Below are 13,260 nucleotides of genomic sequence, written 5' to 3'. Positions count from 1 at the left end.
AAAAAAAAAAAAAAAAGAATATAGAAAGAAAATGAAAGCAAAATTCTTTAGAGGAAAACAAGTAGAATGATAGGTTTGTGGAATCTGTCAGAAAGTATATTATTACCTCATTTACTTAAGGCTGTTAAAGGAAAATAAAGCTTGGAATTTGGACCCTTTCAGCTCCTAGGAAGTTGAGGGCTTTCCACATATAGAAGATGTTTTTTTTTAATTGAGTTGGAAGTGGCAGGGGGCCTGAGCCGATCATTATCGTTGCACTTTGTCCGTAAGAAGAAGTAAGTTTTCAAAGGGAATGCTTCCTTGCATAAGCAGAAAACTAGGCTTTCACATAGTTTGGAAGATAGAAATGCAATTTGTTACTATGTAAGGATTGTCAAAAAGCTCTGGTGGTGCAATGGTTAAGGGCTTATCTATTAACTAAAAGGTTACTAACCACTCCTTGGAAGAAAAACCTGGTGATGAGCTCCCATAAAGGTCACAGCCTCAGTGGCCCTCTGAGGGCAGTCTTACCCTATCCTATAGGGTCAGTATAGGGTTGTTAGGAGTCAGAATAGACTTGATGGCACACAACAACAAGGATTGTCGTAAGTCTCTGAGTGGTGCAACTGTTGTGCTTGGCTGACACAACTCTGGCATGCATGGAGTTGCCATGACTCAGAGTTGACTGGATGGCAACTGGTAATACAGTTTAAACTGGTGAATTTTTGTCTGTGTACTACAGCTGACTTCTTCAAGTCAGGAAGTTGATAATCCAGTGAATTATGTAATTAAAAGTAATAGCCTATTTCTTTTATCAATAGTAATTATTTTGAACATTCAATAACTCCAGACCTTTTCTTCCCCCACTTAACCCCATGTAATGTAAAAAGATGAAATTCTCCAACTATCTGATTTTTTTAAAAAGAAATTCTATGAAATAGAGATAAGCCCATCTAGGAATAAATAAGTTAAATTCTTGATTCATAGTGAAGAAGTTCATCTTTTGTAAACTTAACTTTACAATGCAGATGTGACAGCATAGAAAAACTAAAGGCCCAGATACCCAAGATGGAACAAGAATTGAAAGAACCAGGAAGATTTAAGGACTTTTATCAGTTTACTTTTAATTTTGCAAAGAATCCAGGACAAAAAGGATTAGGTAAGCATTTTTTAAAATTATTTTTGGTGTTTCAGATATGTTGACAATGTCCCTTTTCTTTTGAATAGAAAGTTACTTGCTTTGAGTAGAGTCATCGTGAAAATGCTAATGACTGAGAAACAATGAGAAGCAGTGAACATTTTAATCAATCAGAATATATTGTACATAATAGAGTTATGATGGGTAGTATATATGACCATTTTTCTTTTTTAATTTTCTTAAAATTACAGTACGGAAAATAGTTGTTAAAATCCACTGACCATTATTTATATCCTTATATATGTATGATCCAGAAGGTATTTTAGGATTTTAAGTTATTTCACTGCAGATTTGTAGAAATAACCATTTTAAGATTTCTAATTCATAAAATGGCAAATAATTTTTTTTGTTGTTATGGTTGAGCTGAAAACTAAAAAAAAAGAAAATGATCATCATTTGTAATCTCGTAGTCCAGAAATAATCACTATTAATAGTTTATGTCAATTTATTCTCTATATAATATCTACACATTTGTTTTTTGGGATGACTAGGGAACTCCAGTGGCATAATGTCTAAGGCACTTGACTGCTAACCAGAAGGCTGGCGGTTCAAACCCACCAGCCACTCCTTGGAAGGAAGATTGGGCAATCTACTTCCATAGAGATACCACCTTGGAAACCCAGGGAGGGGAGGGGTCATTATGAGTCAGATCTGACTCAATGGCAGTGAGTGTGGTTTTTTTGGGTTTTTTTTGTTTAGGGGATATGGAAGTAAAAGATATGGTGTTATCATTATCTTTAAGAACTTACACTTTATCCAGAAAGATTACCATATTAGCAGATAGTACAGTAATGAAATGTTGTGTGTAAGGGTTTTAGAGGAAAGGTGGTTGTTGTTGTTATGTGCTGTCGAGTCGGACCCGACTCATAGCGATCCCTCCTTGGGTTTCCGAGGCAGTATCACTATGGAAGTAGATTGCCCCATCTTCCTTCCGAGGAGTGGCTGGTGGGTTTGAACCACCAGCCTTCTGGTTAGCAGTCAAGTGCCTTAGGCACTATGCTACCAGAAAGGAGAAATAATTAAAAGCAGAAGTTGTTAGGAAGTGCTTATAGGGTAAGGTGTGGGATATAAACTGAGGGATTTGGTATTTGGCTGGCTAAAGGAAGGGAAAATTTCCAATCAGAAGATAGTTAAGAATGAGGTCCTGAAACCTCAGAAATAACGTTGACTTCTTTGTGGAACAAAGAAGATAGTGGTTTCATTTTAGTGGGATTGCTTGTTTGGAGATTAAATTGGTGAGACAAAATAAGGCAGATAATCAAAGGTTTCTTTTGAAAACGAGACAAAAAGGTTTAAATTGGAATTTGTGGGAAATGGGGACCCACTGAAGATTTTGATGATGGCAGTAGCTTCCATTTAATATGGGCTCTCAGTGTGCTTGGCCATGGCTTTGGACTTTACATACACTGCCTCGTTTAATGTGTAACACCTTATGAGTTATTCATTCTTTGATTTGATAATTCACCACCTACTATAAGATTTTAAAAAGTGTTAATGAATATCAAATGCTGAATTAATGGGCTTTATCTAATTTTATTTATATCTATACCTCTTACTAGAATAGAAAATAAATATACTTTGGGAGAATTTATAGTTATGATATGATTTCTGAATGCTTTCTTTGGTTTTGGGAGAGTATTAAGTTGGCTAGTTTATAGTCCTATCCTTGAAGAGGTTTCAGTCCAATAAAAATGGTTTAGATTTTCTGCCTTATGGCCTATTTTTCTTCGAAGTGAAGAAAGTGAGGTTATCTGCTTAGAGAAGTGGTGTAGGGAGTTAAGAAAATTGAAGAAGTTGGGAGAAATTGGTGAGATGGCTATTTGTAACAGTAAAAGAGTAAAGAGCCTTGCTAAACTTGAAGGTTATTAATGTGGGACATTGATGTTGATATCAGCTAAAGGTTATACTCAGCTAGTAGTAGAACTTTGCAAAAAGAGTTGTATCAGAAAGATAGGAGGCAGAGGAAATAAGTTACATAGCAAAGGTAGGAGTTGAAGTAGTGCATCATGAAAAGGGAATGAAGGGAACTCAGATATAGAGTTCAGATATAGAGTGAGATCGAAGAACAGATACAGTGGGAATAGAAGAGGGAGCTGCAGTAATATAGTATATATTTGAGTTGTCAGTGTTTAAAATTGAGTGAGAACAGTTTGGAATGATAAAACTGTTAAGATTTAGGATATGGTCTTGGGGAGGGGGTTTTAGAGTACAGTGGAGGTGAGTAGAATTCTAATAGGCTGTAGTGCTTGTATGACTATTCACATAGACATTGAAGAACTTCAGGATAATGACAGAACTCACAGTCGAGGACTGTGCATAAGCCAAGCGCCAAAGACCTCAGAGAGTTTAAATAGGTCTTTGGTAGGGGTTAGAGATTAGGTGGGATAAAGTAAGAAAGGCAGCTGATATAATATGTTCCATAGAACAGGATGAGTGTTTTCCAGGAAGGTGGATGAATAATGGTATGGAGGTTACAGGGGTGATCTAAGAGAATGTCTGTGGTCCTGTGGGAGGAATAATTATCTATTGCGACTTGAGATCATTGCCAAAGATACGTGTCTTTTGGGTTGATCCAGGCTTTCAGGTAGGATAGGAAGGTTGAAGGAATATTCTTTGAAAATGTTTGAAAATCTTGGAGAAGTTGGTTGTGTTGTAATGGGCATTCCAGAAGGCACAATGCAAAGGGTCAGGAAGGCAGGTGAATGTTGTTGTTAGGTGCCATCGAGTCAGCTCTGACTCATAGCAACCCTGTGTTAGAACAGAACGAAACACTGCCCGGTGCTACGCCATCCTCACAATCCTTGCTATACCTGAGTCCATCGTTGCAGCCACTGTGTCTATCCATCTCGTTGAGGGCCTTCCCCTTTTTCGCTGACCCTCCACTTTACCAAGCATACTATCCTTCTCCAGGGACTGGTCCCTTCTAACAACATGACCAAAGTGGGTGAGACGAAGTCTGGCCATTCTTGCTTCCAAGGAGCATTCCGGCTGCACTTCTTACAGGACAGATTTGTTCCTTCTTCTGGCAGTCCGTGGTACTTTCAGTATTCTTCGCCAACACCACAACTCAAAAACATCAACTCTTCTTCTGTCTTCCTTATTCATTGTCCAGCTTTCATATGCATATCAGGTGATTGAAAATATCACGGCTTGGGTTAGGTGCACCTTAGTCTTCAAAGACACATCTTTGCTCTTTGGCACTTGAAAGAGGTCTTTTGCAGCAGATTTGCCCAGTGTAATGTGAGGTCTGATTTCTTGCCTGTTGTTTCCTTTGGTGTTGATTGTAGCTTTAAGTAATTATGAAATCTGCAACTTCAATCTTCATTTATTGTGATGCTGCTTATGGGTCCAGTTGTGAGAATTTTTGTTTTCTTTATGTTGAGGTGTAATCCATACTACAGACTTCATCAGTTAAGTGCTTTAAGTCCTTTTCACTTTCAGGAAGCAAAGCTGTGTTGTCTGCATATCACAGGTTGTTAACTGAATCCAATACTGATGCCATGTTCTTCTTCATGTAGTCCAATTTCTTGGATTATTTACTCAGCATACAGATTGAATGAGTATGGTCAAAGGATACAACCCTGATGCACACCCTTCCCAATTTTAAACCATGCAGTGTCCCTTTGTTCTGAGAACAAAATCAAGGAAAGAGTCATAGTTGTGTGGATTGGGATGAGAGTAGCAAAAAGGTATCAGCGAGTTTTGCATTTTTTGGTAATACTTAGGGATAGCAGGTGGGGTTGTGTGCCGTCAAGTTGATTCTGACTCATAGTGACTCTATAGGACAGGTATAGATGGAATTTGCTGGCCGTGAAATTCTGGTAAGTTTCTTGAATCTCTCCTTAATTGGGTTTCTGTGAGGATAGTACTTCTCAGAAGGGAGATTAGCAAAGATGATGAGACTGCTTTATGGTATTAGTAATCTGTTGTATTGGCCATCCTCTGCCTTTTTTCTGTAGATAAAATAACTGTGCTGTATTATTGATCAAGTCAATTTATTATCATTTCTATTCTCTGTTCTATCCTGACACCAGTACCTCCAGTACTTCTTCCTTTGGCGCTAAACACTCAGAGCTAAATCAGAGCTCACAAGTTAAAGGACATAGTCCTCTAGACCACTGAGTTTGCCTAAGACCTCAGATGCCAGCCAGAAGCTTGCGAGTCCCCACTACACTCTCACTTCTGACCTGCTGGCTGCAAATGTGTGGTTTTCCCACTACCCCTTGAGGATAACCAGCTGTAAGCTCAAAATACAAATACATACAATTACGTACGTAAGAATATAATTTAATTAATTTCTTATAAATCATATGTTTTTACCAGTGAATCAGTACCAAGATTACTCTTTCTTAGTGTTTTTAAAAATTGGGGCAGCACTTGCCAATCTTCTAGCCCTTTAAAGTCTCCCAGTCTGTCATGATTTCTCAGATTATCAAGAGTGTTTTGAGATCACATCTGAAAGGATTTTAAGTTACTTGGGATGTAATTTTTCCTGTTTTGGAGATGTAAATTCACTAGATAACTTTCTTCACTACTTTAGTTCCTTGAAAGAAATCACAGTTCTCTCTCTCTGTCACATAACAAGGATAATTCTTTGTCTTGGACATGTGACAGTATTACTTCCAAGCCCCATTAAAAAACCATTTATATTCAGTAAACTTTTAAAAAGAGCAAATCTTAGTTTATAGCAAGCCTTTGTATCTCACCCTAAATGTACATCAGTGATTCCCGACTGAGGATGATTTTGCCCCCCAGGCTGACTTTTGGCAAATATGTGGAAATACTTTTGGTTGTCAACACTGGGAGGAGTGGCAAGCTATTGGCATCTATTACGTAGAGACCAGGGATGCTGCTAAAGATCCTACAATGCGTAGGACAGCACCCATAACAAAGAATTATCTGGCCCAAAATGTAAAAAATGCAAGGTTGAGCAATCCTGGTGTACAATGATACTTGAATGCTTAAGAGCGAGATGTTATTCTCAGTGAACTTCACAACACCTCCATGAGGTAAGTGCTTTCTTCTTACTCTGAAGGCCCTGATCATTGTGACAGAGGCAGGATACAAACCCTGGGCTTATTTCTGTAGGGAACTTTTAATACATAAATATTCAGGATATAAACTTTTCATTTCAGGCTTTTTTTGTCTGACTTGTTTTTTATAAGCACAAATATTTATGGCGTTGAAATGCATGATTTATTTTTAATATTACAGATCTAGAAATGGCCATTGCCTACTGGAATTTAGTGCTTAATGGAAGATTTAAATTCTTAGACTTATGGAATAAATTTTTGTTGGTAAGTTCATATTTCCTAAGTTCCATATTTTGCTCTTTTGGCTTTGTTTGAAAACAACATATATTAAAGCATGAATAAATTCTTTCAGAACTTTATAATGAACATAGAAGGAAAATCAATTAGTAGAATTTATTACACAAGTGTTTTTGTGCATTCTTCTGTTTAGCATTATCTAGACTGGTGTTTTTCCTATTCTCAGTTGAATGTCTATGTGTGTGTGTTTTTAATAGGAACATCATAAACGATCAATACCAAAAGACACATGGAATCTCCTCTTAGACTTCAGTACAATGATTGCAGATGACATGTCTAATTATGATGAAGAAGGTAATGAAATTTTTTTTTTTAATTGTGATTTGGGTGAAAATTTACAGAGCAGGTTCACTTTCCATACAGCAGTTCACATACACTTTGTCTCATGAAATTGACCACAATTTACCACAATGCAATAGCTCCCCTCCCACTTCCTCCCAATAGTTACCTCTTCCCTGTATTCATCCCTCCATGCACTCCTGCTCCCTGAGCTGTCTCCCTGTGCATAAGCAGCCCTTCTTTCTCCCATGATTGTTCTCTCCCAGGAGTGTATCTACCTCAGGTAAATGTTCATTTCATATGCCTGTCTTTTGTTTGGCTGGAAGCCACAGGTGTGCATTCAATTCCAGACCTGAAGGGCAGCTAGGGGCTATAGTGTCAGTGGTTCCACCAGGCTCTATCGGATCAGCAAACATGGTCGTCCCCCCCTTTTTTTTCTCCAAATGATTTTGAGTTTTGTTCCACATTTTTCTTCCTCTCCATCCAGGATCTCCTACATAGATCCTCTTCCAAGTGGTTGACAGTGGTAGCCGGCCACCATCTAATTCTTCTACGCTGCAAATCGGATGGTGTACCCATTGCTAGGACTAATTGTTTCCATGAATTTTTGATTTTCTTCATTTTTCTTTGCTCTGGGTAGGAGAGACCCATTGTTGCATCTAGATGGTGGCTTGCAAGCTTTTCAGATCCCAGTCACTACTCGCCAAAGTAGGAGGTGGAACAATGTTTTGTATAGTATATTATGCCAATTGAGCTTGATGTCCCTTGGGACTGTGGTCCAGAGCCCACAGGTTCAACTACTCGGTCCCTCTGGGTAGCTGGCTGTAACCAAGCAGTGACTACAGCCTTGCCCCTTGTCAGCTCTACTATTCACCTGGGAATTCAGATCATACACATAAACTTATAGGACCATTGTCTGCCAACCCTATACATGTTCTTGGGTACACTCTCTGCTTCATAGACATACCTACTAGTTCAGCCTGTCCACCCATCTATCCACCCATATACCCATGTTAGCCTTCACTGACAACACAGTACTGTATGTGCAAAAGGGTTCATCTTTGTTGTCTGTACCTCACATGTATCTCTCTCTGTCTTTCTCTTCCTTGATGCCACCATATTGATCACTCACATTTGGTACATTGCCCTTCTCTTCACCCAAATCAATACTTATCTCTGTCTAGCTAACAGTGTTCCCTACCCTACCCTTCCACCCCTGGTAACCAACAAAGAAAATTCCCTTCCATAAACCTTTCCTTGACTTTTACAATAACGGACTAATACAACATTTGTCCTTTTGTGATTGACTTATTTCACTCAGCATAATGTCCTCTAAGTCACGTTATGTGGTGTTTTGCAGATTCTGCATTATTCTTTAGTGTTGCATAGTATTCCATTGTGTGTATGTACCATAGTTTATCCATTCCTCAGCTGATGGACACCTAGGTGGTTTCCATCTTTTGGCTATTGTAAATAGTGCTACGATGAACATAGGTGTGCATATGTCTGTTCTTGTCATGGCTCTCACTTCTTTAGGGTATATACCTAGTAATGGAATGGCTGAGTCAAATGGTATTTCTAATTCCAACTTTTGAAGGAATCGCCATACTGCTTTCCACAATGGTTGTACCATTTTACGGTCCTACCAGCAGCGTATGAGAGTCCCAGTCTCTCCACATCCTCACCAGCATTTTTTATTTTGTGTCTTGTTGAACTTTGCTACTAGTGCTAGAGCAAGATAGTATCTCATTGTTGTTTTGATTTGCATCTCTCTAATTGCTAATGATCATGAGCATTTCTTCATATGTTTGTTGGCCGCTTCAGTATCCTCCTTGGTGAAGTGTCTATTCATGTCTTCTGCCCATTTTTGAATTGGATCGCTTGTCTTTTTGTTATTGAGGTGTTGGAGTTTTTTATAAATTTTAGAGATAAGTCCCTTGTCAGATATGTTAAGTAATGAAACTTTTTGCCCTACCAGTTTTTCTCTCTCACTGCCATTTATCACATATTCCTGAACTACTTGTCCATTTCTGCTTTTCTTGTAGTTGGATTTCCCTCTTAGCTTTTACTAGAGCTCATCTGAATGTATGAAATGGCCTTCCTCCTCTATATCAATCTGCATTTTCTCTTTATTTATTTAGATTCCAAGTCCTTACTCATGTCTACCAGGAAGGCGTGGGTAATTTTCAGCCATGGTTTAGATTTTCAGTTCACTTTAGTTCTCTTCTTAATGCAGTTTTGTTCTTATATGTGTATATTTTGTATAAGTTTGATTTTAAACTCCTTGAGTTCAATGACCTTTGTGATTTGGAATATACTACAGCCATCTAGTACTATAGACATTAAATGAGTATCCACTTACTGAAATTTTTCTGATGTGTCTTCATGTATGTATAAAGATGGTGCTACCATCTACTATCAGGACATGCACTTTTCTTTTTCCAAAAGTGATAGTGATTTACATCAGTATCTTCACACATACTTCCCTGGTCCTCCTTGAGTAATTAGCAGGATGAATTTGTGAGACTGTTAAATAGACAGAGGTATTCTCTGAAAAATCTCCAGGGACATTGGCCGCCTAACAAGTATCCCAGAATCCTGTAAGTTAACCAGGGATGATGTTTTTTTCTTCCTTTTTCCATAGCCATGTATAGCCTTCATTGAAAAATTAAGAGTCTTGTATATGACTGAGAGTGATGCTTTTTGGTGGCGTTTCAGAAAGCTGGAAAACTGTCCTGATTTGGAGGTTGGCATGTAGAAGTGTAGGGGTGTGCATGTGTGTACTTTAAAATCTTTTAGTAATTTCTTATCATGGTGGTGGTTGTTGTTGTTATTTGCCGTCGAGTCGGCCCCGACTCATAGCGACCCCTCCTTGGGTTTCCGAGGCAGTATCACTATGGAAGTAGGATTGCCCAACCTTCCTTCCTGTGGAGTGGCTGGTGGGTTTGAACCACCAGCCTTCTGGTTATCAGTCAAGTGCCTTAGGCACTATGCTACCAGAGCCCCTTATTATCATGTAATAGGGTGCAATTGGATACTTACTGTTGGTTTTCTTTGTAAGACTGCCACAAAAGGCCTGAAACCTTGTTTCCCCCTAGTACACTGACAGCATTGCTGTCATATCCTGGCCATTCCTTAAGCCTACCGATTTTTACCTCGTGTTGAATTTCCTTAATAACCTGTAGAAAAACTCAGTGATTTGGTTTATTGCCAGATGTTGGCTTAATATAGCAGAAAGAATACAAGGAGTATTTTGGGTTGAAACTCTAAAAAGCTAGAATTTTGGAATTCATCAGTAGGAATAGATAAGAATTATACATACTATTATAGGGAAAATATTTTTTAAAAAAAGAATTCTGTTAAAATGTTAGCTTTATTTCTGCTTTTTCTTTCTTCCTTTTCTCCCATATTTTTTCTTTTTTTCCAGGAGCATGGCCTGTTCTTATTGATGACTTTGTGGAATTTGCACGCCCTCAAATTGCTGGGACAAAAAGTACAACAGTGTAGCACTAAAAGAACTTTCTAGAATGTACATAGTCTGTACAATAAATACAACGGAAAATTGCACAGTCAATTTCTGCTGGCTGAACTGAACTGAAGATCAATCCTCATAATTCAGGCTGAGGGTTGAGACAAAACTTTAAGGATACATCTTGGACCATAGCGTATTTCATTCTTCTAATGGTGGTTTGGGCTTGTCTTCTAGTCTGGGCCGCTCTAAACATTTATAATTTCAACATTGTGGAGTTCATCTTATATCTGTGGACCATCCTAGTTTTTCTCCCATAAGTCTTAGAAGCTTTATGGTGATTATTTTGAGGTTTCCATTCTCGCATAAAGCACAATGCTGTCTTCATCAGAAAACAGTTTGGCATAAGAATTAAACATGAACATCACAAACAATTTATAAAAACTTCTTAAATAGATGCTTTGGGCTAGTTGCAAAGACTATGCTGATAGCACTTCCAATGAAAATGATACATTTAAGTGTACCAGATCTGAAATGGTGTTTTGGTTTTGGGATTTTTTTTTCTCCCCCCAGATCACATGTATTATTGCTGTGAGTAGAGTATCTGATGAAAAAAATGTCAAATAACTGACGTGAAAAAATTAGAATAACTTGGTGCCTACCTGAAAACTTTATTTTGCTTCAGACCCATGATTTCAAAAGGTTCCACAGAAGTAGTCTGCACTTATCTTCCCCATGTTTATACATAGTTGTTCTACAGGGAGCTTTTATTTAGAAGATGTCTGCATAATGCTAGACTCCACTTCTTTCTACATTATGCATTACATGATTGAATTTCATTGTGATTTTTGAAATGCTTTATGCCTGTCAAATAAGTTAAACTATTTAATTTGTTTTGAATGTTTTAGATTGCTACACAATACAATATTCTAAATTTAGGCATGAGGTTTTATTTTTTTGTTTTGCTTTTTGTTTTTGTTTTTGGTCATCTCACTATGAAACACAAATGAGATTCCCTTAATTTATAAGAAGATAGTAAGAATTAACTTTTGAAAATGGTTGTGGTGAGCCATGAAGTTCAATCTTTATAAAATAGGTACTGCTCTTTCAGACAAACAGTCCATTTTTGATGACTTCTTATTTTGTTGAAATTGCTTTAACTGCTAATCACTGTGGTTGCCAAATACGTTCTTCAGGAGCAAAGATTGTCAAGCAAGCATACACATAATGCAAAAATACCAATCTGGCTTCTATTTTCGTAAATTATTTAATCTCCTATAATTGTTTTTGTTTGTACTCAAATTAGCTCAATTTTCACATCAGAGCAGAATGGTATCTTGTATTTTTTTCATTACAGGATCCATGAGCTGCTTTCATGCTGAAAATACTCCTTTTTCTGTTCACTTACTGATGTGTGAAGAGGGGGTTATTGCTTTCTTAAACATTTCCATAATGCAAGTTAAAAAATGTTAAAATCCAAATGCTAGATGATAAGGAGCTCTGGTAGCATAGTGGCTAAGACACTTGCCTGCTAACCAGACGGCTGGCGGTTCAAACCCACCAGCCACTCCTCGGAAGGAAGGTTGGGCAATCCTACTTCCGTAGTGATACTGCCTCGGAAACCCAAGGAGGGGTCGCTATGAGTCGGGCCGACTCGACGGCACATAACAACAACAACAACAACATGCTCTGTAGTAGGAGGAGAGTTTGCTTGGTTTAGCCAGGTACTCTTGAAGGCCTAGTGTTTTAAATTAGCAAAGGAATATACTTCAGAATAATAGCATATTTTATATAGATGTGGAAATGATGTTAAGAAACAATGACATTGAGACTTTTTACCTACATGATTTTGAAATGGACTAGAAAGCTGTCCTTATTGATATTATATTAATATTTCAATCATATCTTTAATTGAAGAATATAATTCTACCAAAAGGAGAATTTGAAAATTTCTATTTAGGTTACTGGAATTGGTTATTCAAAACAAAAGGAAGAAAAAAGGAGAATCCTGCTGCTTTCAGTATTTCCTGAATCCATTTTTGTAAATAAAGAGAGTAACTTCAATTATGAAAAATTTTAAAAAGGTATATATATATATATATATATATATGTATGTATGTATGTATGTATGTATGTATGGACTGTTTTGTTTCCTGTCTTGGAGATTTTGAGTTATAGTATTATTTTTTGATTAATTCAGGTATGCTGTGTTTTTGAATGACATCCATTTAGCTTTTTTTTTTCCCCCCTCAATATGAATTGTTTTTCATAAAAGTCTGATATTGATTTGTGGCCTAGTGCCTTGGAGTTTTAAAGATTTTTCCTTTTAAATGCAAGACCTTTTCAACAAAATAGTGTTTGTCATCAGTTTGGTACTAAACATATAATTACTGTGTAATTATAAACAAAAATACATAAAGCTTTTGAATATAATTATGTAGCATAAAAGGTTGTTCACTCTATGATGGCATCTTAGAATTAAAACTATTACTAGGGCTGAAAAGAGAAGACTGATTTAACATGATGTGATTGTTCTGAGGGTAAATGTCTGGTTACAGGGAATATTTTGTATTAAAAATGCTAACACATATGGTCATGTGTGAGTGTGTCTGTATGTGTTTGTGAGGGTGAATGTGTGTCTGTGAGAGAGTGTGAAAGAGACACACACACACAACTTGAATTGCTTTATTTCATAAGTGCTTCAGTCTTCATCCTGGTAAACTACCCCCATACTGATTCTTTGTTTTAAACTGAACCACAGGTACAGTTTCCTTTTTGCCAAATGTCAAAACAGGTACACATTTTAAAATGTAATGCTTTTTTTAATAATAAAATGTATACAATTAGAAGTGCCCACATATAAAAATACTTGAGATCAAGGTTATCTTTATTGAATATCATCTGCATTATCTCTGTAAGTTCAATTGTGTTTCTTAAAATCCCTGTCATATTACCAACAGAGGCAATAAAAGCTTCAGTGAAATTGCCATGACTAAATCTTTTCA

General features: G+C 37.2%; 1 protein-coding gene across 1 annotated transcript in view; it reads left to right on the top strand.

Moving 5' to 3' along the window:
* DCUN1D1 (defective in cullin neddylation 1 domain containing 1) overlaps nucleotides 1–10,293 on the top strand; it is a 17,387-nt gene extending 7,094 nt beyond the window's left edge. The window contains exons 3-6 of the mRNA XM_007935906.2: nucleotides 1,008–1,138; nucleotides 6,392–6,474; nucleotides 6,705–6,801; nucleotides 10,214–10,293. Of these exons, the coding sequence (XP_007934097.2) occupies nucleotides 1,008–1,138; nucleotides 6,392–6,474; nucleotides 6,705–6,801; nucleotides 10,214–10,293 (391 nt within the window). The remainder of the gene's footprint in view (nucleotides 1–1,007; nucleotides 1,139–6,391; nucleotides 6,475–6,704; nucleotides 6,802–10,213) is intronic.
* The last annotated feature ends 2,967 nt before the right edge of the window (nucleotides 10,294–13,260 follow it).

This window comes from Orycteropus afer, unplaced genomic scaffold, assembly GCF_000298275.1.
Source record: "Orycteropus afer afer isolate SDZICR_OR568_19922 unplaced genomic scaffold, OryAfe1.0 scaffold00032, whole genome shotgun sequence".
Lineage (NCBI taxonomy): Eukaryota > Metazoa > Chordata > Mammalia > Tubulidentata > Orycteropodidae > Orycteropus > Orycteropus afer.
The sequence above is the reverse complement of the archived record's forward strand: the minus strand, read 5'-3'. Positions and strand labels throughout refer to the sequence as shown.